Source organism: Thermobia domestica, chromosome 9 (genome assembly GCF_964235325.1).
Source record: "Thermobia domestica chromosome 9, izTheDome1.hap1.1, whole genome shotgun sequence".
Taxonomy (NCBI): domain Eukaryota; kingdom Metazoa; phylum Arthropoda; class Insecta; order Zygentoma; family Lepismatidae; genus Thermobia; species Thermobia domestica.
In genome coordinates this window covers 86,247,760-86,274,448 of record NC_137462.1, presented here as the reverse complement: position 1 = coordinate 86,274,448, position 26,689 = coordinate 86,247,760, and the positions used below count along the sequence as shown (strand labels likewise).

Below are 26,689 nucleotides of genomic sequence, written 5' to 3'. Positions count from 1 at the left end.
ATAAACGCAGTTTTTATTTTTAAAAAATGCTCCGCTGTGGGATTTTATTTTGAAAACGTCGGAGGGTTCGCGACTGGCGAGTTTCCGCACTGTCTGCTGAGGAACACTATATAAAAATCAGACCTAATATTTTTACTATTTGTAATAAGTGTAGCTTAGTTCTGTTATCATTTACTTGTTTATAGAAACGGTTTTAAAGTTTATGCTCACTTGATTGGCAGTACTTTTCCTCTGAAGATAGGTGTTAAATTTTCCGCGTAATGATATGACTGTAATGCGGCAACAGCTGAGTACAACAGACAGATCGTATTGGATCGTTGCGTTATACAGTAGGTTGAGGAGGAGCAGAAAACAACGTAGTGAGATGTGTTGTGCTACGAGTTCTTTTGTGTTTCTCTGAAATAGTGCATCTCTAATGAGTTATTTTATATTCTGTCATCGGTGCTATTATTACAAGCAAGATGTGAATAGGGATTGTAAATATCAAAAAGTGATTTAGAAAGCTAGATAGCAATATGTGAATTATTGATCTTTTTGTTTTCGGAATGGAGGCCATTGGTTAGGCCCCCAGTGTTTCATGGGGAACTGTCAAAGTAACGCAGTTCAATTCTAAGGAGTGTCCCAATACTGTAGAAGTAAGCACAATACAATGGAAATAGTAGGAGATTATGAGTATAATACCAAAGATTTAATAGGGCATGGTGCTTTTGCTGTCGTTTTTAAAGGGCGGCGGAAAAAGGTAAGATATGTAACAATGACTACTATGAATACTAGACTCAAATGTGACCTTTTTCAAATGTTTTGTTTATGTAATTGTAATTTTATTCATATTCTTAACGTAGGTTTATAGAAGCATGAAATGAGAATACAGGAATGTTTGAGTTTTGTGAAATTAGAATGTACAGTAAATGTTACCATTGTTTTTTTGAGATTATAGATTTATGATTAAATATTGAGATTGGGTTTCGGTTATATACTTACTATATAACATTGTATGTCTGAAACCATATCTTTATGGCTGCAAATGGGAATACAACATTCTGATTTTACTGTATGCTTCACAAATGTCACACTCATATGTTGTTTATTTAATATGTATGCATTTAGAGATAAAGACGTCATTTATTGCAATCAGATTTTATACACAACAAATGTCACGTTCATATATTTGTTTTCGTTAATAACAGAAGGGAATAAGCCTGATTTTCGTAATAAGGGATAAGCATATAGAGTAAATTAACATAGATAATTCAATGTCTCCCTTTACTTGCTAATTTACCTCTTGTGCGTGATGTTTTATAATGTGAGCTAGATAACTAAGGGTTGGTTATTTTCATGTGGAAGCAGGTATTGTCTTTAAATTTTAACAAATAACCTAACCTTTTTGAGTGATAATGTGTTGGCGTACAGTTGTTCTTTATCGCTTTTTCTTCGTACTTTGTATTTTTTTTCTATATTTTGCAATCTTTGCTGCCAAGGATCTGCTTATAGGTAATTAAGCGTACATTTTGCCAATGTTTAGTTGAGGGGGATCAGCCTTTTTTCCAATCAAAAAAAAAAAAAGTTATAATTTCGCTAACTTTCGTTAATATTAGGTTAGGTAAGCTTGGTCCCCTTCATCTAAACATTAACTGTACATTTTAAAGGGAAAATATTAATTGACATGCGCAAATGAATAAGACCATAATTATTTAGCTAGTATATGTAGTGTGTGTGTGTTTTTTTTTATAATGTCAACTCCGTAATTTCCAGAATCAGTGTTCTTTTTCCTCTTTCCCTTCCTCCTGAAACACAAAGTTTAGAAAGACTACAATATCGCCACCCTATTGCTTGGTGCTCATACAGGCTACCTTGGATAAGTGGACTAGAACTTTACTTCGGGCAGAACAGTCATATAAGACCCTATGATCAACTGAACAGATAGTATATAACCTTATACATACGAGGAAAACAGTGCAGTACTTTGGAAGATTTGTTATATTTCTTTGAAAATAGGAATGCACCTACTTGTTACAATGAAGATTCTGTATATATTCGGAGGATTATTAGAAATCTGTACTACTAAAAATCGTATTTGGATTACTTAAGGCATTCAATTATCTGTTAAAACTTATTTCGAAAAAGAGAAAAGTTTAGCTGACAGAATAACTTAAAATTCGCTGTATTATTTAGTTTCTCCCCCCAAATCACTTAGTAGTGACCCTGGTTCACTTGGTAGCGATTACGGTTCTTTGTAACTATGATATAGTCAAGAGTATAAATACGGTGTGGATGTATGGCATAAAAACTACAGTGCATAAAACGAACCAATTTGTGCTAAATGGACACAGAAAGCCCGAATGCTATCTAGCCGAGTCAAGTACAAGGGCCCTGGGGGCTTCTAGCTCCCTTCGCTAGCTGTCCCTAGCTCAGCTATATTTTGTAAAGTAAATAACACACTGTAAATCTTATTTGTGCAAGATTGGGGGGATACTAAATATCAGCCATTTTGTTTACAATAAAATGACATAACCACTGAAGGGTTTATCTACGACTATTATGGCGTTATTTCCATTTAAAGAGTTTGATAAAAGTAGCTATAAGATTGATGACTGACATGAAAACATTGAGCACGTAATGTACTGACGGGAAGTAACTGTACCAGGCCTCTTCAGGGGTATATGAATGCAAGAGTAAAACGTTGTCTTTCTTGTACTATTATTATTATATATGTATTATGAGCAACACGGATTATATTGGACGGGAGGAGTGAGCGGGTGGAGGCGATGGCTTACTGGTAGGGCGTTCACTTCATCTAGTGCATGAGGTCAATGGTTTGATCCCAGCTCGCGCCATTGGGGTTTGTGGTGAACAGATAGTGCGTGCTTATTATTAAATTGATGAGTGAAAGCACCAGCCTAATTTTGTTGGTTCCGTCTGTAAGATTTTTACTTGATGGTTTGGGCCACTTAGGCTGTTGTCTTGTTCAGCAGGAAAGTTATATTAAAAACGAATCACTTGATACACAATTTGCACTTTAAGTGCAAGGGTTCATATCTGGAAAGAGACCTTTTGATAAATTGGTTGTTTATGTAGATTTTTTCGACAGTTTCTGTGTGATATTGTAATTTAGACGCTGATTTTATTGGGAGAACGAAGTAATAGTAGTCTTGGTTATTATGGCTTAGGTTGTAAACTGCTTTGTTGATATAATTACATGAAGAAACTGTGGGATGCATATTAACTAGTTAAAAAGATCAGTCTTCTTACTTATAGGACCCTGCAAAGCGCAGTTTTTCAGACAGTTTAAGAGTGTGTCAAGCCATGTGAAATTGCACTTCTATACGATGTTAAAGAGATTGATCTGAGAGATTTTCCGTGGCTTCTGATGACAACGAAAGTGCAACGCTCCACAAATAGCTTTCTCATTTAGAAACCGTGTGGTTACTAGGTGCACAAAACGTTAGTCGATGTTATGATTCATATATGTTTGCATGCAGTAGCTACGTTTCTTTATCCCTGTTACCTTCAGTTTTCTTATGTGAAGTTCCAATAATTAGATTTTATTATAATATTTATAGGTCAGCGCGAAACGTAAGCATTGTAAGCTTAATAGGTAATATAGCATATTTCTGTAGACCTTACCAGAAATAGATGATACCTGAAATCAGGGTGGAAAAAAATCATGATTTTTTCAAAAAAATCATTTTTGTTGATTTTTTTGATTTAAATCGATTTTTTTTATTTAAATCAAATCTTTTTCTTCATATAATACAAGTCGCGAACTGAAGAAAAAACATTAGGAATTAGTATTAAATGTTAATTATGTCATTTAAGTAAAAGTATTGGGTTTTAATTTTGAATTAATTCCCAATCGCTAACCTATTTCAATCCCAAACAATGCATTAAGGAAAAAGTACAGCAATGTATATCAACATAACACTTTTCTTTTCACGAAAGTTACTGATATTTGGCAGGGGCATATTTTTTAACAATTGTAACTAGCTAGCGGCACGAAATACATATAAAGTACATAAATTTCGCCTAAAATTAACTAACTCACTCTATGACCTATGAAACCCGGAGGTTCAATGCCATGTTCACAAAAGCTCTCCTGACTTCTATTCTTAGTCAACTGAATCCAGTTTCTATTTTGTATTCTTATTTCTGCGAGATCCATCTTAATACTGTCCTCCCATCTGCGCCTAGGTCTTCCTAATGGTCGTTTTCCGGTTGGACTTTCAGTTAAAACTTTGAAAACGTTCCTACTTTCTTCCATTCTCGCTGCATGCCCTGCCCACCTGAGCCTCCAAGATTTGATAACCCTAACAATGTTTGGTGAATGGTATAAATTATGCAGTCCCTCATCATGAAGTTTTCGCCATTCCTCATTTCCGTTCCTTTGGGTTCCGAATATTCGTTTCAGAATTTTATTCTCAAATACTTTCAGTCTGCGTTCTTCCCTCAGCGTAAGCGACCATGTTTCACAACCATACAGCACAACAGGCATAATTATAGTTTTATATATTTTAAAGCTTCAAATTCCTCGACAGAATTCGCGACGATAAGAGATTTGAACTGAATAATTACGTGAATTCCCTGCAGGAATTCCAAAATAATAATAATAAAAAAAAAAAAAATCAAGAAGATCAGTTCCAGAAGAAGAAACACTTGTGATTGTTAAAAATATGCTTTATGTGACGTGAAAAACAGTTCAAATGCGAGTTTTCCTTCCATTAAGACTTATATACATAGCAGGCACGTTTTTATATTTTTCTGTTGGCTATTTTATTTCCTCTGACAATTTTTCCTGCACAGGCGCAGCAAATTTTCTGCGATCATATCGCAGATTGCGGCATGTTCTGCAATGGGGTCAAGTATCCATTTTACCATAAGTATTATTCGATATTTTAACGCATCCAAAATTTCTCGTATTACGATCCCGAGGAACTTCTATGTATTTAGTACATAAATTTCGCCCAAAATTTTAAAATTATAATAATAATTATTATTTTTTGTTTCGGAGAGGGGATCGGACCCCTCTAAATACGCCCCTATTATCTGGAAACAAACAAATAGACGTGGACACAAAAGAGTTTTGAGTTTTCATCTCAAATGTCCATGGTGATTTCCCCGTTGGAATAGAAATTTTAAACCCCTGTGTTACAAAGAGAAGAAAGCAGGGTTCGCCCGTAACCCGTTTAAACGGGATTTTCCTTGATAGTTCCCTACATGATACTCGTTTTCATACTGTGCTTACACACATTTGAGTCTCATTGTATTATGATTATTATCTTCCATAATCGAAATAACAGAAGAGAAACGGGATTTTATTTACTTTCACTTTAAATTAATTCATTTCGGAATTTGATTTAAATCAACGATTTTTATTAAAAAAATCAAGTGATTTAAATCTTGATTAAAATCGTGATTTAAATCAGACTGATTTAAATCAATCCACCCTGCCTGAAATACTGGAGGAAGTGGCGTCATACTTGCCACTATGGAGCGATTCCTTTTTAAAACCATAGTTATCACATAGACTATACTGATTGTAGCTGTTTCAAGCTAATGCAAAACATACGGTAATTTAATTAAAATTTGGTTGAGGCTACGTAGGCAACATTGAACAATAGAGTAAGTGCATTGTTTGCGTCTCTCCTATTTTGTACGTAACTGTGCATGTCGTTGTACGTTTGATTTTTTCCAATACAAGATATCGAGAATGTGTCTGGGATTAAGTTATAAATTTGTGACTTTACACTAAAATTAATCATTAATAACATTAAAACACTGACGATGTATTTTTTGAAGTGTTTCTTGGAAGTAGATAAATTTTCATCTCGTTATATTCTGTTTATTATTCTTTATCTTTTTGATCGCCTAACATTCGTGAAGATCAAGAAGAGCAAAACAAAAATTGAATGGGTGACACGAACAACGTTGTAACTTGCAATAGCCAAATTTTACAAGAAGCCACCAAAACGGTTCTAGTCAGTAAGTGAATAAAGTTATTTTAAATGAAGGTTATGGTTCTTTGTTTTTCTACCACGTGTTGCTTTGACATTGGTATTTTATTTGTATTTATTTTTTAATACACCAAGGGTATGTGAAATATTGGTCTGGAGACTTAACGTGGAATCCGAAGCATAGCGGTTCTATAAGTGATCGAATCAATTCACACATACACAAATTTAGAGTGGAAAGGATATTTCTCATTCTACCTGGCAAACATATAAACTTAATCATTATGAGTCATAAATGTTAATAGTGAAGTAGGATTCTAATTATGGTATATAGCAATAGATATAATTGGTGTTAAAGCTTTTTTGTTCTTCATGGAAGTACATACTGTGATTAATTTAATTCCTTTGCTTGTCGTGTTTTAAACGAAAAACATTCCTTGACTAATCTTTCCCTGGAGAAGAGACATGGCCGTGGAAGAGGGCGAAGTTTAAAAAAACTCAGTAGAACAGTAACTCCTTCACTACAAAACTGGTAAATTGAACTATTCTGTACTGTTCAAATAACTGAACGTTAACTGCTGTGCCACCTATAGCAAATGTGCTTCCGATTGCACTAAAGCAATAGAGTAACCATGCTTAATGATTCAGCCAGTTGTCGAATTACACGCAATAAAATAGGTAAGCTTTATTAAAACTTATTATTAATTCATAATAATATGTGATGAGACGATTGGGAAATGATCGTGATTGAATATTAATTAATGTGAAAATTGTAAATCTTCAAATTAGGAAAGGATGTCAGTAGACGGGAGAATAAAAAGTTATGAAGCTAAATATGTCATGGAGATAATTCCTCTCACCTGTCGACACAAATGCACGTCTTTTCATAACTACGAATGTTTACAAATTCAGTTTTGTTTTATTTATAACCAGCCTATTATAAGATTTGTAAATAGCTTTGTTCATTCCAACTGTTACTGAGGTGGGAGTTTCTCACACTTCAAACACCTCAATTAGCGTCGGCGAACTCAGTATTTGGAGTTGTACTAATAGCTCCTTAGACGTTGAAATTATTTCTGTAATGTTTCTGCGATATAAGAAGGAAGGATAAGGAAGAATTGCTGATTTTCTTTATGAAGTGCAACGCCTTTTCTAATCATTCTTATGAACTTTTCATTCCCTTAAATGGTTTATTATGTATTCCAGTCTTTTGTATGAACATTTCTCCTAAAGTTGTTTTTTATAAACTAGTATGTAAATGAAACTGCAATATTTAACGTATATGCCACGGCACTGGGACTATTCGCGCAATTCCTGAATAATGATTCGATCGTCAAATTCATCTATTTATCTGTACTCAACTTTCACCTTCCTACATGTGTACGCCACTTTTGAACGGGCATCTTGAGGTTGGGATACACATCTAACCTACCAGCAGCATATGTACAAAGGGCGTTCAGTAAGCTGTGCACAATGATTATAATATTGTTATTAGTTGCGATATGATAATGAAATTTTAGGTGAACATACTTTGATCCTGTAGCTACAAGACCAGATCACTCAATGTAGCCTCCATCTGCTATGACGCATCTCATCCAACGTTCTTTCCATGCCTTGAATGCAGTTCATGACTTTCAAGTGACTGACTTTTACACCATTACTTCACACAAGAAAGGAGGGCTTTGTCACTGTCGAATTGTTTTCCTCGTAGATGGGCCTTGAGATGACCAAACAGGAAGAAATCTGGAGTCAATTCCGGACTATGGGGACCTAAGGGACGACGTTTTATCCCATTTTCACGATTTTCTACTGCGTGAGGCTTGGCATTGTTATGATTGTGTTGGATAACTTTACCTTGCAGATTCAGTGTCGTGGTCTGGAGAGCACGTCGTACCTTATCCAGTGGCAAACAATAACGCTTCTTGTTAATTGTGGAGCCATGTTCCAAAAAGTCTACAGAAATGACACCATGCTGATTCCAGAGCTTTTTTAAAGCTGCGAACAACGTTGGATACTAGCACGGTCCAAAATGTGATCCCCATAAACCAGAAGTAACTTCCTATGAATTGAAGTGGCTAATTCATCACCTGTTTTGAATTCAAAATCCATTACCGACCGTTGTCAGATCTGATATCTACTTCAGTGTTCATTGGGCTTTATCTGTGAATAATAAAAAACAATTACTACCATTTTCAAACCAAAGGATCAAAGTATGTTCACCTAAAATTTCATTATCGTATTGCAACTAATAAAAGCCCATCTGTGCAAAATTTATTGATCGCCTTTTGTTCTACCTACACTTCGAGATAAAGTTGTTCATTGGAGAGGAGGTCATTATGCAAAATGTATAATTTTTAGGAGGAGGATGAAGATTTTTAGGAAGAGGTAGTTAAGTGCTTCAGATTATATCCGTAGCCAAACTCCCTTTATAAAAATTATTCCGTGAGTACCTTAGGATTTAGGATTCTGAAACATGTATTTTTGGATAGCGCACTATTAGTTCTTAAGTGAAGTCTTGACCCGACTGCAGTAGATCCAATAGTTTTGGAGCTATGGACCTTTAAAGTTCATTTTTTCCTGTTTTCGGTAGCCTATAACTCCGAAAGGAAGCATTTGTCCAACCAGGTTGGTCTATACTCTTTGTCTTATCTTGGTGTCAGGAATCACCTCCCAAACGTTGTCGGTGTTGTTTTGAAACACACTGTATAACTGTTGGGTTGGCAGCACTGTTAGCCTTGTGGTATGACAGAGTATGGTGACAATAACAATGTCCCCCATGCAATATCTGCATTGTACAAAATGTCGAGTTTTTTGTTAATATAAAACTTACAAGGACGTATGAAAATAAATGGTCCGCTCTGTATATCTCGAGGCTATAACCAGTTTGATGCAAGATAATTTGGTGTAAATGCAAGATATGCTTTAGCGGGGAGGGGGTGTGATAGATTTAGTGGAGGTTTCATGGACAATTATGCAGTGGTAAACTTCATCCTCATTGTATCAAACTAACTCGGATCATTCGGGAAAGCATATCTGCACTATACCATCTCTCATCGACAACTCCAAAATTTCATCAACATTTATCCATCAAAGTTAGCCCAAATAATATTTCCGAAACCGTGCGATCATTATAAATAAAATAAAATGACGATAATTTTTTTGCTCAGTGCTTCCCACCTCTTATTCTCCATAGAATCCCATGACCCAAAGTGTTTTACCAAAAGTTTACAAAACTCTATAATTACTATTTTGACATGTCTTTGTCTCCAAGTGACTAACGTGTGCATTTTTTGTGCGATGGTCCTGGGTTCGATTTCCGCTGAAGATACTTACTTGCCTCGGATACAGACCCGAGGAGTGGTTCGGATCCCACTTTAAACACTAGATCCCGTCTCTCATATTCTAGACGCTGCAAACGATCTTATGTTCCGTCCAATCAATTCCAATCTGCATACTTATACCGTTTCAGAGCTCAAATTCCCATGTTACCTGATCCAACCGGACACAGTCCATCAGAACTGTACTTTCAATCACACCATTAGAATAAATAATTCTAAAATCCTTCCCTCAGTAAGACTTCAGTTCACAATCGTTTGCTGCCGTACTAATTGCTTAAAAATTGGAATTCATGCTTTTTTACACTTTTAACAGTAAATAGAGAAGCTTCATTGCATATTTATACGATCAAGTTAACAAAACAATATTGTTTGTTTTTTCAGAATCCAAGTTTTGTAGTGGCTATAAAAAGTATCACAAAGAAAAATTTGGCAAAATCTCAGAACTTACTTGGAAAGGAAATAAAGATTCTGAAGGTAGGTCGTTTATGTGTTAATGGTTAATTGTGCATGTCGCTGAAGTAGCACTGGCAATGAAAACACTTATTTCAGTGCTTTGCTCTTTAAAGGAGGTCGTTCGCCTTGCTAGTATGTATTTTCTCGTTGTTAGTTTTCTTTGTACTCTTGTTATCTGATACATACTTAGTTCCTTGTTCCATGCTTTCCACTATCTATATATTTAATCTTAAGTTCTCGATTTTGTCATTATGCTTCAGATAATACACAGGAAGATAGTTTTCAAATATGAATTTTTGGAGTTGTATCTTGAATTTTTGTAATTCACTTTGTACTAAATTTTTAACTATTCACTAATTCATTTATTTTTTGTAATACGCTTTAAGTATAAAATACACGTTTCATATTGTCACAAATTTATGCATATAAATTGTACAACCCATTAAAAATAGTGATCTACAGTTATCTAGAAATTCGTTCTAATTTTCACGCATATGGTGGCAAAGTTTTAAATTCAGTGGTCAGCATTTAATTCGTTATTTGGCCAATTATTGGTTTCGTGGCTGGTTGAAATTATGGAAAAAGATATTTTTGAAATTGAAAGAATAATAAATATGGTAGTGAATAGCAACTGAGCTCTTGTCAAATATCTAAATAAAAAATAAGGGAAGTTTAAAAGCTATACATTTTCTGAGTATATAATTGATACGTATGTACATTGTTTTAGTTGGTAGTTTTCATAACAACTATTTAATCAACGATAGTTATTTGAATACTTAAAGTGGAAATTTGAAATAGCATAGTGAAGCACCTTCTTTTTAGGTTTCATAGGAAGGAAAAAACCCTAAAAATGCGTCATTTTATCAACTTTAGGGAAGAAAATGTCAGAGATCGATGAGACTGTATTATTATTTTTTTTTTAATTTAGTAACGTACCTGTAAGATCTGTTGGCTGTTATTAGTTTTCAAGTAGTTTGAAGGTAATGAAGGTTACTAAGTTAGGTTTCTGGGAGGGAACTCCCTTTTTGGGTAAAACAATGATTCTTGTGTTTAGTTGTGAAGAAAGGATGCGATTTTTATTTTCCTAAATTCTTAGGGTCTTAGAATTCAATCTACTTGTAAAGTATATGGCAAAATAGTTCTGATCATACTACAGACAATTAAAATACATGATTAATGTGCATGGTTATGTTGAAATTTAACTCGCAAGAATTGTTCTTATTTGATGTGGTTGGTCCTGTTTCACTGCACTAAATTCACAGTGCAGTATTGTTGTAAAACATTGATTATGAATAAATCAGTTTTTTTCTATTCGTTTCTCTTTTGCTATTTCATGTTCTCTTACGTTTCACATTGTGGATTCAACATGTCTAGGGTTATGTATTTATTTTTTTTTTTCTTTCTTTCTGGTGTTTGGCTCCTGCTGCTGTTGCATTTGTGTTGACGAACTGCCAGGATTAGCAGAACTGTCCAAGAATTCGTGTTGTTCATAGCTGTAGATCACGACCGTCTTTATTTTTGTCTATTGCGTAGCTTAGAGCAAGGATTGTTCTTGCATCAGTATTTGTGTTGTCTTCTGACTGTGTGGGTTGAATAGATACAGCACGTAGTTGGAAATTGTCAAAAGTAATGGAAAAATATTTTATACACAACTTAAGTCTGATATGCCATATTGTACTTCGAAACGAGATTTTTGGTAAAGGTGCAGTAGATATTTGACTTCAGTAAAACGAACTATTGTTCTGAGATATTTATAGTTACTTAGTAAGAAACTTCTGTTCGTGGTGACAATCTTGTTTAACTTGTATTCATTAAATGTGTATAATTTAAAACAATGATATTAATGGCGTCGTACTTGCTTCCAGGAACTTACGGAATTACACCATGAAAATGTCGTTGCACTTTTGGACTGCAAGGTGAGTTTACGTAATTTCCCTGTTAGTGTATAGTATTTAATTAGATCAGAAGTGTTAGCTATTAAGCCTAGGAAATAAACAGCATAAAGTTCTCATAGTTGCTGAGCAGATTATAAATTTATATATCCTGAACTATGATGAGAAATATAAATTGATGGATAGGTTTCTATTACTTGTTTTAGTTGTGGTTGTGTGATATTTTGTTTTATCTATTAACTTTAATTTTAGAGGTGTAAATTTTCGTAGTTACTCGTACTCTTTCGTAGTTATAAAGTTGAACAGCTTTCAAATTCAGTTTTTGGTTGAGTGACAGGACTGAACTCCTATTTCGAATTATTATTATTATTATTATTATTATTATTATTATTATTATTATTATTATTATTATTATTATTATTTTCTGATTTGCTTTAAATATTCACTTTTCTTCTTTCACTGTTTTTTTGATGTGCACTAAAATGGATCAAATTAACTGTTCAGAACTCGATGTGCAGAATATAAAGAAACCTGTAACTTACCTTTTGTTCAGTATTTTATTAATGTTTTCTGATACCTATTAGATGGGATAGTAACGTTCTATATTATTATCATTATCATTTGTTTATTTGTGAGGATATTTTTTTAAAAATTGCAGGTTCAGGAATTGCGCAGTAGTAAAGGTGTACTCATCATTTTTCAACTCGAAAGTGAGGGAAGGAGAACTCAGGGATTAGGTGAAATGTATTGGTATTTTGTTCGCCTCCACTATTTTTAAAATCTGATTAATTTCAAATAAACTTCTCATTCACTGATTTTCAAGTCAGTGTGAAATATTGCACACTGATGGAAATGGCTACTTCAAGACATTTCCTGTGGAGTTACGTGCTTAGAAACAATGGAGTGCGTGTATAGGTTATCATTCTTGAGTTCCCTTTCCCTTACATCATCTGAAATTGAAAAAGAGACAAGACCGAACGCACGCACCTTCAGATTAGCATTGAGGTGATAGTTGGTGAAGTTATAAGGATGATTTCTGAATCATGAATTCCAATCACTTTCTTCTTAATACTCTTTCGACACATACAAAAAACTAGGTTAGAGTCTTCTTAGTTTATATTAAATTTGAGTTTAGTTTGTAAATAACTGCTGGGCTAAAAGAAGAAGCTTAGTATTGTTTTTATTTTCGTGTAATAAGTCATATGGAATATTTCTTTGATTAGAGAATTTAGACCTTCCAAGTTAAAGACTGTGATACTGTTGTTTTGAGATGCTGTTAGGATTGTCGATTTCTGGTGTAATAGTGATAAAATATTTTCGTAGGGTGCGCACAAGTGCACTAAATATAAAAATCAGTTGATCACTTCAAATGTTTTGATACAATAATCTAGTATTGTTCTTGATTATCGGTTCATGGTATTGGGATTGTCATTCAATATACTTGTTATTCTTAAACGAAACTTCCGTAAATTAAAAGTTGTATTGTTAAGAATGCATGTGATACATCGGACTTTTCCGTTTAGTAAATAACGCTCAGGTTACTTCTGAATATGGGAGGGCATTGTGGCTTAGTGGTAGACTGTTCAACGTATTGTATGAGGTCTCTGGCTCGATTCTAGGGTAGTTGCGTTCGTGATAGATAGCATCGTGTTCTTGGTCTTTCTTGCGTTTTCTTTCATGCTACTGTCAGTCCATTAATTTTTCCAGCGGAGCTTGATTTATTGTTTGTGGAGAGTAGATTGCCATGTCTATAGCCGATTATGATTTGTTATTTGTAAAGAGTCGTTAGTATTTAGGTAGCGATGCTTTTCTAAGATCTAATAAATATTTTTTCTTTCTTTCTTTCAGGAAACTCCACATAATGTCTATTTGGTCATGGAGGTTTGTTTTATTTTTTATTATTTATTGATATGGTTTTTATATTGCTTAAGACTTGAATATTCAGATTGTCATAGTCATAAAACATAAAGATAACGCTTCAGTTATATATATATATATATATATATATATATATATATATATATATATATATATATATATATATATATATATATGTGTGTGTGTGTGTGTGAATGACTATGTGTAGAAGTGACCTTACGGCCAAGTTACTAGTAGCTTAGCTGTTTAGCTTATAGTAAATGTAAGAATCTAAATTTGTCAGAGTTAGGTCAGGATAAATATTAGCTACTTTAACATTAAAGTGTACTGTAGGTATTGAATAAGAGTAAGGTAAGATGGGTAGATTTATCTGACGAACCTGAATTAACCAGTCAATCAACAACTAATACCATTCAGTCTGCATAATCATATACACTTAATTTTTTACTAGATACTTTATCTGGTACCAATTAAAATCACAACATTGCTTCTTGAACATGGGAACTAAATTAATAAAGCTCTTTTGCTTTAATTTCACACATGCCACATAGTATTCAATTAAACCATCACAACAGTAAACATCAACCAAACATGACTTAAGTACAGTATATTGAACAACTGCAAACTGCACAAAAGAAAACTACAATGTGTAAGTTATTTGCACGATTTAGCCCCTCATATTTAAACATTCCAACAGTAAATATACTAATTAAATGATAAACACAGCTCACATTTATTTATATATAACTATGTAAAAGTGTAGATATTTAGTGATTCCAAGTATGACAAAATATTGGATGTTCATAACAATTTTTTCTCTTCTGTACGCTTTCAGTATTGCAATGGAGGAGATCTAGCAGACTATTTGAATGGTAAGTTGGTTTATTGCTGTATCCATTTAGCAGGTAAAGAGTGAAACTGTGTGAGTGAGACTTGTGATTTTCGGTATAATGTGTGAAAGTATCTTTTTTTTCAGAGAAATTCAAAAACAAAAAATTTATATATTTGGTCTAGGAATTAATTCGTGCGGGTGGACAAGAGATGGCGCAACGAACGGAGCGTCCCACAGTTCCGTGTATCCACACATGTGTTGCAAACCCCTGTCATCGCGTATCGTTCGTAGTATAGGGCAGTGGATTAAAGCGTCAACAACACCAGTTTGTAGTTAAGTGAACATGGCGCAATTTGTGCCTGATAGTGTTTTTGCGGGGTGTCCTGCTGCATTACTTTAACATGCAGAAAAGTGCGACTGAAAGTCATCGTATTTTGGTGGAAGTGTATGGTGACCATGCTCTAGCTGAGCGAACGTGTCAGAAGTGGTTTGCACGGTTTAGAAGTGGTGATTTCGGCTTGGCAGACCAAGAGCGAGCTGGACAGCCAAAAAAATTTCAAGACGAAGAATTGACAGCATTGCTCGAGCAGGATTCGTGTCAAACGCAGGAACAACTTGCAGCAGCATTAGGCGTTGATCAAACAACAGTCTCCAAACGCTTGAAAGCCATGGGAATGATTCAAAAGATGTCACATTGGGTTCCACATGAATTGAAAGACATAGACGTTGAAAGACGAAAAACCATTTGCGAATTGCTGCTTCAACGACAGAGCAGAAAGGGGTTTCTGCATCGAATTATTACGGGTGATGAGAAGTGGATCCATTACGAGAACCCTAAACGAAAAAAGGCCTGGGTGAAACCAGGTGAACCAGGTCCATCACAACCAAAACGAGATATTCACTGTGCAAAGGTTATGCTGTGCATATGGTGGGATATGAAAGGTGTGGTGTACTATGAGCTGCTGCAACCGGGTGAAGCTATGAATGGAGAACGTTATCGACGACAATTAATGCGTTTGAAGCAAGCTCTGGCCAGAACACGACCAGAATGGGAGAACAGACATGATAAACTTATTGTTCAACATGATAACGCTCGCCCACATGTCGCAAAACCGGTCAAAACCTATTTAGAAAATGTCGGATGGGAAGTTTTACCCCACCCGCCGTATTCACCAGACGTTGCTCCTTCGGACTACTACTTGTTCGATTGCATGAACAACGATTTGATTGGACAGCGGTTTACTTCTTCAGAAGATATCGAAACATGGGTCTCTGACTGGATCGCTTCCAAGGATGAGGACTTCTTTCGCCACGGAATCCGTACATTGCCTGACAGATGGGCGAAAGTGGTGGCTAGCGATGGACAATATTTTTCTTAAGGTATTTATGTATTTTGTGTTTGTACTACAGCTTCAATGTGTGCGTACCAACCGCACGAATTAATTCCTAGACCAAATATATATATATATATATATATATATATATATATATATATATATATATATATATATATATATATATATATTGGAAATGCTTTTGGAGAATATTTTTGTTCAGCACATGGATGATTAAGCTTGTGATAAAATCGTATCTTTAAACAAAGATTTCCACATTAATTCTCCAAAATTTTCCATAGGAAAAATTTTGAATTTTAAGCTTACGTTAACTAAGAATTCTGGTTGATGGCTAATATTTCATATGACCTTTATTCTGGCTATAGGGCAATAGTACTTAAACGTTTAATGGTGCAATATTCTAATAAAGTATATTGTTGATAATAGTTTAGTTAGTATTGTTTCTCTTTTATTGAATTCTTTCAACAGAAAGGTATATAATCCCCCCTTTTTTCATGTTGTTAATTTTGTGAACATATGCTAAATTTAGATATAGCCTACATGTTGTTTCTTCGCACAACACAGTAAATAAGATTTAACATTGTTTAGGTGTATACATACATTCAAGTCAAATGTTTTCTTCAATTTGGCCATCGGTTCGAATTTTCTGCCATTAATTTTATTATCTCACACTTCGTCCCTTAAAGCGAGGGGGAAAGGGTAGAGCAAAACATTCCTTTCCTAACTACTTCCTTATTTAGAAAAGGAAATCAGAATAACACTCCGTAATATCGTCGAATTTAGGATGATTCTGGACTTGAATCAAGTATCTAGTTACAGTTTGAATATATTACGTCAAGTTTTTTTTATTTTTTTTTATTTTTTTAAAATTATTATTATTATTATTATGAAAGCCGCCTAATTCTTTGCAGCACTGTGGTTAGCTGTTCTGATCACTACAAAGCCGGCTTTAAAACACCGTGGTTATGTCTGCTAACCATCCATTTCTTATTTGTAACTGAAAGAAAGATTAAAGATTAGGCAACTACACTTCTGTAGCATGAATAGATTTTCTCTTACCCGCTAGAAGTTACAAGCATGCTATTATCAATATGCAAGTTACCACAGATCTTTTCTTCCTGCACAATGTGGTAAACTGTTACTGAAAATTAGGGGAGGGGGGGAGTTCTCATGTAGGGAGCATAACGAACTCTTTCCCGAAAAGAATTAAGCATTAAATTATTTGGATTTTGTTTTTCAAAGGTATTGTCGTAAGTGTTGTCTTCTATAAGAAGTTACACCTAGGAAAGGTAGAGAGTGTCTTTTACTAAAACCTGTTTTGTGTTTGTTGAGTGCAAGGGTGGATTAACTATTAAGCAAAGTAAGTACGTGCTTAGAGTAACAAGGGAAGGGGGCACCACAGAATTTTTTTCCGTAGTCGAATTTACTTTGTTCCATCGACCATATAGTGCAGTAACACAAATAGTGAAGCTGAACCAGGATCCGCAAAAGGGCTCCAATATTAAATTAAAAAATTACATAGATATATATAGAATGATAGAGCGCTCATAGTGTGCAGACTTCTGCCAAGAATCATGAAATCGAAAAGGAAAAATCACTCTACATACACCAAAAGTAGGGAAAACTTTGTATGCAGTCTGTGAAGTGGAAGTATATACACCACGTACTCCGCCAAAACCATAACCTCCTTGGGGAAGTATAGTATAGTAATGATAGAGGCAATGGTTGATAATAGCAGTGACTGAGGATCTGATCAAAGATCGTAATTTGAAATGTATATATGAAAAATGAAAACCTAGGCTTGTGTATTGCAGACGTGTGTGTTATTCTGCTTTAGGACAACGCAAAGCCATATGTTGGTAAGGTCACTCGTGACGCCCTTATTATACTTGATTAGGAAACACTAGTGGATTCCTGTAATCCCCAAGAATTACATTATCGCATTACCCATTCGATTGTACCATTCGTTTTACAACCATCTGCAGGGACGATGGTTCCCTAAATCTACAGGAATTGACCCACGCACAGGATGATTTCTTTGGTTGGCGTTCCGCTGGATTCTATCACCGTGGGCTCCATAGTTTTTTTCGAGGGTTGCAGGCACTTTGCTACTTATGGAGCCAATTTCTTATTTTCTAAATATGACTTCTTGTTTCTTCTCCTTTGGAAGATCGCAGTCCGACAGAACATTTTTGGGTACTACCAACCATTAATGTAGGGAAACTATTACCAACTTCTTTTCATGTACCTTCTTTAATCATGTAATTTTGAAATTAGACTCATCTAGTTGAGGTTCATTTTAGGCGTATATACTTAGTTATATCATAAATACTGTCACAGTTTCGAGTGGCGCTGTAGGCATCCGGAGTGGCACAGTGCTGCCATCTGTGTATAAAGCGGAAGATGCATGTAGTGTGTGTGTTTGACTGTTCATGACACATGTTGATATTGTACTGAGTTCTGATGAAGTGGGGCGATTACGAAAATCGTGTAGCAGTAATTGTACTACACAAGATCGGGAAGACAGCAGGTGAGATTTTCAACCTCTTGAAACCCCTACAAATCACCAAGAGATCCGTGTATCGCGCCATACAGCGATACACCGAGACTGGAACGGCAGCTGACCGCCCAAGGAGTGGCAGACCACGAACGGTACGAAGCCCGCAGGTCCAGAAAGCAGTCGTAGCAAGAATTCGAAGAAATCCAGTTCGAACACAAACTGTGATGGCTGCTGAGATGAACATCAGCAGAAATTCCATGTCTCGTGTGCTCAGGAGTGACCTACATCTACAGGCGTATAAGAGGCGGATTGGTCACTTTCTGATCCAAACATTAATGTCGCAGAGGGTCCTTAAATCAAAGAGGCTGTTGCGGCGTTACGCCAACAATCTACACAGAAAGATTCTGTTCACTGACGAAAAGGTGTTCACAATTGAGCAGGCCTGCAGCGCCCAAAATGACCGTGTGTATGCCACGTCATCTACTGCAGCTGTTGAGGCAGCTTCAAGGGTTCAGAGGGCACATCATCCTGCCTCAGTGATGGTTTGGTGGGGAGTGAGCTACTCAGGCACAACCCAGCTGCATTTTTGCAAACAAGATGTTAAAACATCTGCCAAGGTGTACCAGGACACAGTGCTAACACCTATAGTGAAACCACTGTCTGCTACTATGTTCCCTGGAGAAAGGTGGACCTTCCAGCAGGATTTCGCTCCAGGTCAGCAAAAACAACCCAGGACTGTCTGGCACGGAACATCTCCGACTTCATTTCTACCGCTGATTGGCCTTCTAGCAGCCTGGACCTTAACCCGTTGGACTACAATCTTTGGGCAGTCCTTCAGGCAAAGGTCTGCTATAAACGGCATCCATCTGTCGACAGCCTGAAACAATCCTTGACCCGAGCAGTGAACAGTTTCCCCATGGACGTGGTGCGTAATGCCACGTGCCTGCCGGACAGACTTCGTGCCTGCATCAAGGCCAAGGGAAGACGTTTCGAAAAATGATTCGTTCGTCAGGTGTACAACATATCAATGTAAAACATGACCAAAATAATTTTCCTTGGTGTTAATACTCTCTGTGTTATTCACATTCAAACTTGTGACAGTATTTATGATATAACTAGGTATAAACCATCCGACGATTAAGTAATAAGACTGATTTTATTGTGTCGAAACTGAATACAATCCGTAAACCAATATGTTCGTTCGAAAGAGTAATCGTTCCCTTACAATCTGACAGCACCACATTGTCGCACTCAAAGCATGACGGGAAATACGACGCCATTACTAACAGTCACTGAGAGGCCCTCGGCACGCTAGCAGGATGGAGCAGAGAGCGAATGTCAAATTCTGTGTTAAATTGGGTAAAAGTCCCACAAGACCGTTGATTTGATGCGGAGAGTGTATGGGAATGCGTGTTTAGGAATGCGGCGGGGATACTGAGAAACTTCGTCTTCAGAATTCAAAAGTGAAGACAATGCTCTTGTGCTTCTAGGGCAGTAAGAGTATCATTCATCATGAATTTGTGCCAGAAAGTCACACAGTGAATGCCGAGGCTTATTTAAGTGTTTTGGAGCGTTCCATAAAGAGAATTCGTCGTGTTCGGCCTCAATACAAAGCCTCAGGTAGCTGGTTCCGTATCCATGACAATTCATTCGCACACTGGGCAGGACTTGGTCAGGAATATTTGGCCAAAAATAAAGTGTGTGTGTGTGTGTGCTGCAGTACCCCCGTCCCCTGTTCTCTATATTGAAGTTACCATTAAAAGGACTACTTTTTGACAATGTTGAAGACATCCAAGCAGCTGTGACAACGGCGTTACGGAACATACCAGAAACTGAGTTGCAGAGATAGTTCTAGTTTTGGCGTGATCGTGCCACTCGCTGTGTTAAACAGGAAGGGTGTACCTTGGATACTAAACCGGTATTATTACATTATCTTTGTTTGTTCGAGTACAATAAAATCAGCATTATTGCTTAATTGTCGGACAGTATATGTATATTCATTTATGTTTCAATACTTATGGTTCGTTTCTACGAAGGAAATACATACAAGTTTTCATACAAAAACCTGTTTACTAAGATTTCTCGTAACTGTCTGGTACTAAGTTGTTACCAAACGTTCCGGTTTCTCGGAGACAATTTCCGGATTTACAAATTGTTTTAATGTGTTATCTTATTAATAAAAATGTAAACTTCTTGTCACGTTCCCGGATTAATTGAAAAAAGAATCTGGTAACCTTATGTAACCTTATACCCCGTACCCGGATTCATTATATATAAGAAATCTGGTAACCGTATACTAAGTTGGAAAGAAAGGAAGACAAGTATTGTGAAATAGGGATTAGGTTTGAATACACTAATCTTTATAACCAGTTGTCGAGTTGTCTGTCTTTTGTATTGTTTTCTTGTAACCTGTAATGTGTATTTTAATTTATTCCATCGTTTCATTCATACTTGTCATTTCAGCCAAAGGGACTCTCAGTGAGGACACAATTCGACTCTTCCTAAGGCAGTTAGGTAAGTGTTTTGGTTAATTTTGTAAACTTGTAACTGGTAGCAAGTCGAACCAGGAAAGAACTGGTAGGAATTCAGTGAAAGTGTTATTGTTATATACTTTCGGCTGTTCTATGATGTCTAATAATGCTCAAGCTTGGAACAATTCTCATATAATTTTTGCTTTTAGAAGTAAGAGGTGAAGTACAATCGAATATTAACTCTGGTGTCTTAGATTTGAAGAAATATAACATGAGGTGTGGTAGAATTTTACCTATGGAATTGCTATTTGTGCAACGAGTTTACTGTGTTATAATTTGGAGAAGTTACGTCGTATTTAATAAAACTTGGTGTAGAATAGTGTTGGATGTACGTATTTGTAAATAAAAATGAATACAGAATAGATGTTCGTATTTTAAGATAGTTTGCAGTGTACTTTTACTGTAGCACTACTTAAATTTGCCCTTAAAAATGTTTTACTTGATAATTAATTGAAGATGAATAAAATATTAAATTTAACGTAATATTGAGTATTTGTAATGGAACAATGACGAATTAATAGGAATGTAACCTTAATTTAAAAAGATCGTGATGCTGCAGTGCACGAATTAATGAGCTAATTGCATTTTGTTGTTTTGTAGCTTACATTGACGAGTGACCATAAAGCTCCATGAATGATAAACATTGTGCAGGTCCAAACATTATTTTTTACTCCTAGTGAAGTGTTCCTATTTAGTTTAGCGTAATTTCTACTGTGGTAATACGGTATAGGGTCCTTTAGTTCTAATAGGTCTTCTAGCATGTTCTATGAAAATTACCGTTTAGATTATTCCCTATTTGTCCACCCATTTTGTACTTCTTTCATAATTATAGTTCTAGCACGTTTCTTAAATTTGTTAGCATGGACTTTAATGGTATACACGAATTACATGAGGAAGCCAAACATTTACAGTTAATGTAGATTTTTATTTCCTTTAAAAGTTATAACTATATGCATAGTGTTAAGCACCTTTTTCTTGAATTATATTTTTTAGCCGGGGCAATGAAAGCTCTCCATGCTAAAGGAATTGTACACAGAGATCTCAAGCCACAGAATATTTTGCTCAGTCATTGTGGCAAGCCCTGTCCCCAGCCTCAAGAAATTACTCTTAAAATTGGTAAGTCATAAATTCGTTATTCTAGTAAAACTTCGTATCTATGCACCTTATAATATAATAATATATATGTGCTTATATATAATTAATTATCGCTTTTGAGCTAGCTAATTACACATAAGATTAAGTAAAACTACAGATTTAACTAGGGATGTTAATGTGTCAAGAAAATTAATACTTTCACTTAAGGTCTCCAGTTGTTCATTTATACTCGAAGCATGCAAATGCAGTAGTTAATATCTCACAAGTTTTCCCCGTACATGTGGCAGTAATATGAATAGAATTGTATTTATATGATCACTATTTTATGTATCTGATATTTTCAGTAGGCCTCTCCGCTGTCTAATGACTAACATGTCCACGTTTGGTGCACGTGGTTCTGGATTCGATTCCCGGTGTGAGAGCACATTTTAATTTCACCATCATTCATTTTAATAATCACTCTGGTAGAATGAGTTCAGTCCCCGATTGATTAGGCATGAGATTCGGATTTCACATTAATCTGAATCCGCGTCCCATTTAGCCTCAGTGCTGATAAGAAACCAGGAAACCAATCAACTTACAGCTGTAAGAAAATACTCTAGGAAATGGATATTCAAATATTACCGCTTTTGCTTCAGTTTATTCGTACTAATCGATGTCTCTTACCAGTATCAATTTATTTCGAATTTGAGATGTAATAAGAGCGTTTGTCTATATTTTTTATTGGATGTGTAGTTATTTATTTGCTCTTTCTCCATTAGTTTGTTTCAGCGTGTAGTAATCTAATTATTTTCTTATTTCAGCTGACTTTGGATTTGCAAGGTTCCTACAGGATGGTGTAATGGCAGCTACATTATGCGGTTCACCCATGTACATGGTATGTATTATTGTAAATTATGACAGCAAAGAATATTTTTCAACCATCATACAATTTTATACGAATGAGACGTACAAAAATAGGCTCTTACGCTTAGAAACCTCCAGTATACGTAAATTTCCATGGTTATACCAAAGATTGGAAGAGTTGTCTCGTGGCTTGAGTGGTTAGAGTTTTTGGCTATGGTACAGAAGACTGTTTCGGTTCATGGTTAGAATACTGTGGTTCAGATCTCATGTAGGTCCACGTCGCAAACACTCTCGCTACTAAAATGGAATATTAAACTACAACATAGATAGTTCTGTTGGAAAATAAAATAAAAAAAAAAAAAAAAACACTGTTTCCACTTTAGTCGCGAACAGAGAAACTGAAATCTTTGTGGACTGCACGATAACAATATGCTCTGTAGTAGCAAGGATCAGTTTAGACGACTATACTGCTGAACGGCATCCTATTTTTTAACGTTATATTTATGGTGTTGATAATTTTATCAACATTGAAGATGTGCGCTGGTTTGGAAAGAAGTATTAATTATGCAGATAAGTCATAAATTTACAAAAACGTAAATATTGTAATGTGATATAAGGTATTTTTCGAAGACCCGCCGTATTTGAAATCGTCATGGATCCGAAGACGGAGAGTCTTTTCGTTAGAAGGCTCCGTATAGCTGTTAGACGCCAATCTCCGAACTGTGTTTTATCAATTTATATCCAAAGATTCTGGCAACTGTTTAGGAATCTCGAAAATGTATGCTGACAGCCATTTCATTTGGAATATCCTGGTCTTTTAGTTCGTACATGTTCGTTTATTTATCTGAAGGGCGTAGTGAAAAGGTGGTCCATTTTATTGAAGCGAAATAGCACTATGATGTTTTGTCTGTCTTAATTCTTTGATTAGAAATGTGTGCGTGTTTGCAAGTACACCTTTGCATAAGAGTACAAATGGGTTGGTTAAATGTTCCATGGACAGCATAGTACACATTATTTTTAAGACTATTCTGTTGGTGTGTTCCAAAGTCATTTGGATGATCCCGTTTCCAACTTCTAGATATCTTTCTTCACTTCGCGTGACGGATGAAAACTAGTCATATGTGAAAAGCAATTAAATCCATTAATGTGGTATTAATTGATATCCGATGAAGTTGCGTGTCGCAGAATTCTGTGCAACTGTCGTATCTTAATTCTGCGTCTGATTTTTTTTCTTTCTTTAGGGTGGGGGCTCGTAAGAACACTTGCTGTCAATTAATTCGCTTCAGGTTTACCAGTACCTGGCATAAGCAACACTTACATTTTCTTTGAAGCTTTTAAACTACATTTCATTCTCCTGTCATCCGAATGAAGCTTTCTCTGAATTAAATTTCTGAAAATGCGCACTGCAACACATGATTGAAATGTAGCATACATTGCGCTTCTCCAGAATTGTCACAGTGTTGCCAGTTCCAGTTTTTTAAGTTACCATGTTCACGTTACAAATTACTTCATGTTGATGCGGCTCCTCTCGAAATTCACAAGATCTCTAAATTTGTTGAATTTTTAAAACACGTTATGTTTACAGTTCGAGCGAATCAAGCTTCTGTTGGTTTTATGGCTGTAATGTGGACACAATCCAAAAGTATTACGTAATGACATAATGAATACTAGCACTAGTAGATCTGATCTATCATTCATAACTAGCTTTATGGGATAAATTCAATATTGTTTAATAGTCATTAACGTCTATTACACATGTAATTTGTAGTTTTGTATTCACAAAAATTGTTTAAATAAAGCATACATTTTGTCAAGACCAGGAGCAAAACATGATATAAAGTTGTGCATATTGAATTGTTATATTTCTCCCTTCTTTATTGATGCAGGCACCGGAGGTAATAATGTCTCTGCAGTATGATGCAAAAGCTGATCTCTGGAGTCTCGGGACAATAGTTTTCCAATGCCTAACAGGCAAAGCACCTTTTCAGGCCCAAACGCCTCAAGCGCTAAAGCAGTTTTATGAGAAGAACGCAAATCTCGCACCCAAGTAAGTAGATTGTAAATTGAGTAACTATTCACAAATTTTGTGATAGTTAAATGAATAGTTCATGAGATAGATTATGAGTCAAAATTATTGTAATGATGCTTTCCTTTCCGTGCAAATATAGTCTTATGAGTAGTGTTACTTGTTAATGATGATAGGGAGATGTGTCTCAGTAATTACATATTTCGTAATGATTTTCTGAAATACAGATACGATCTCAATCTTTTTACTAGTTATATATAATGAAATATTATATACATGTTGGAATGTTATGTAGGAATCGAACATGGCTCCAATTATTAATACTTCTCAGCTTTCGTTCTGTTCTTTATTTTTTCCTTATACGTCTGTCCTTCTCTATCTGATGAAATATTTTATAGAAAAAAACTCTTTAAAGTATACTTTTTAGAGTTGACCATTTTTGCATTACTCAGGTAACTCACTCAATCTATAGCCTATAAACCCGAAGGTTCAATGCCGCGTTCACAAAAGCTCTCTACTGACTTCTATTTTTAGCCAATTGGATCCAGTTTCTATTGTGTATTCCTATTTCTGCGAGATCCGCTTTGATATTGTCCTCCTCCCATCTACGCCTAGCTCTTCGTAATGGTCGTTTTCCGATTGGTATTCCAGTTAAGATTTTGAAAGCTAAAACTCAAAAATGCAGACGTTTTATTGGTTGAGAATTTTGAAGAAAACAACTAAAATTTGGACTGTCGACCTCTCTTAAAAGTCATCGTAACAGAAATATTTTAAAATTTATACCTCCTATTTGCATACAAAAATTTCATAAGAGAGATACACTTCAGTATGTTTAAGTCGGTATGTTTGGGTTGCAATGATAATACTAAAAATAATGCAATCTTTACATCTACGTTTTAACACACATTCTGTCAAAGACTTCAAAGGAACGAATATGATACACAAATCCTTCCTAAGAAGTAAAGAACTGGGGGAATTAAACTCCGCTTCGAAAGCATATTTTGAATATTTAAGTTAATATAGTACAACGTCTTGGAAATCATGATCACATTTTCACGGAAATGACCAATTTCCCACAAGATACATATTTGGTGTATTTTCGAACATGCCCTCATTATGATTATTTTACTACAGTGGTGTTGATGTTAAATTCTAGTAATCTGTACATTCTGCTCTGTATATGATTAATGAATTTAACAATCCTTAAAGGCGTAAATAAATAGCGTAAATAAATACATTCTCGAAACTCCCCATACTGATGTATGTGTTTTTAAAAGAGTAAGGCATTAGAAGATTATGTAGCAAGGAGAAAACACTTATTAATTGATGGCCACTTTTACAGAAATACAGGAAGTGATGTTATTGATTTTTGTGTTGCCTGGTAAACTGGTTTGAGGTTTGCTCATTCTTCATGCTCCTAACAAATCTCATCAAGATTAAATCGTGGTGCAGTTCAAATCCTGGGATTTATTGAGAATTGATTAACTTTATTCTTCATTTATTTTTCTGAGGCGTAATTGCAGTAGATTACAGAAATTGACGAACAGATGTATAATACCAATATGTACTGACTTTCGCAGCACTAAAAATTAAGAGAAATCAAGAAATACCATTCCGTTTTAGCACTAATTAACATAATTAATTTACAAAATTATAATAATAGCGTTTATGTGGCAAATTAAGATAGACATTTATTATGTGCAGTATTATATATTTCAAAGAACTCCTTGTACTTTATATAATAAAAATACTCATGATTAAGGTGTTTGTCTGTAATACACTTGTTTCTGTAAACAATATTTATTTTCTGTATATTAGACATTTTCCATTGGAACGAACATTGTCAGCATAAACAAGTTTTACTGTGTGGTTCTTTTTTTTATTTCTTTTTTAAATAATGGTTCGTGATTTTGTTAAGTACTGTGTGAAAATTCACTATCCATTTCGTGATATTGTACCTCAAACTTCTGAAGTACTTAAACGTAGCTTTTCAAGCCT

At 35.2% G+C, this 26,689-nt stretch overlaps 1 protein-coding gene across 2 annotated transcripts in view; it reads left to right on the top strand.

The window, feature by feature from the left end:
• The first annotated feature begins 283 nt into the window (after nucleotides 1-283).
• The window catches only part of Atg1 (serine/threonine-protein kinase unc-51-like protein Atg1), a 48,694-nt gene continuing 22,288 nt past the window's right edge, over nucleotides 284-26,689 (top strand). The window contains exons 1-9 of one of the 2 annotated variants that reach the window (XM_081771464.1): nucleotides 284-739; nucleotides 9,665-9,757; nucleotides 11,602-11,652; nucleotides 13,477-13,509; nucleotides 14,342-14,378; nucleotides 20,657-20,707; nucleotides 21,718-21,840; nucleotides 22,623-22,696; nucleotides 24,552-24,712. In XM_081771464.1, the coding sequence (XP_081627590.1) occupies nucleotides 650-739; nucleotides 9,665-9,757; nucleotides 11,602-11,652; nucleotides 13,477-13,509; nucleotides 14,342-14,378; nucleotides 20,657-20,707; nucleotides 21,718-21,840; nucleotides 22,623-22,696; nucleotides 24,552-24,712 (713 nt within the window). In that variant the 5' untranslated portion in view covers nucleotides 284-649. Of the gene's footprint in view, nucleotides 740-9,664; nucleotides 9,758-11,601; nucleotides 11,653-13,476; nucleotides 13,510-14,341; nucleotides 14,379-20,656; nucleotides 20,708-21,717; nucleotides 21,841-22,622; nucleotides 22,697-24,551; nucleotides 24,713-26,689 lie in introns of those variants that run through there. The other variant, XM_081771465.1, reaches the window with a different exon arrangement.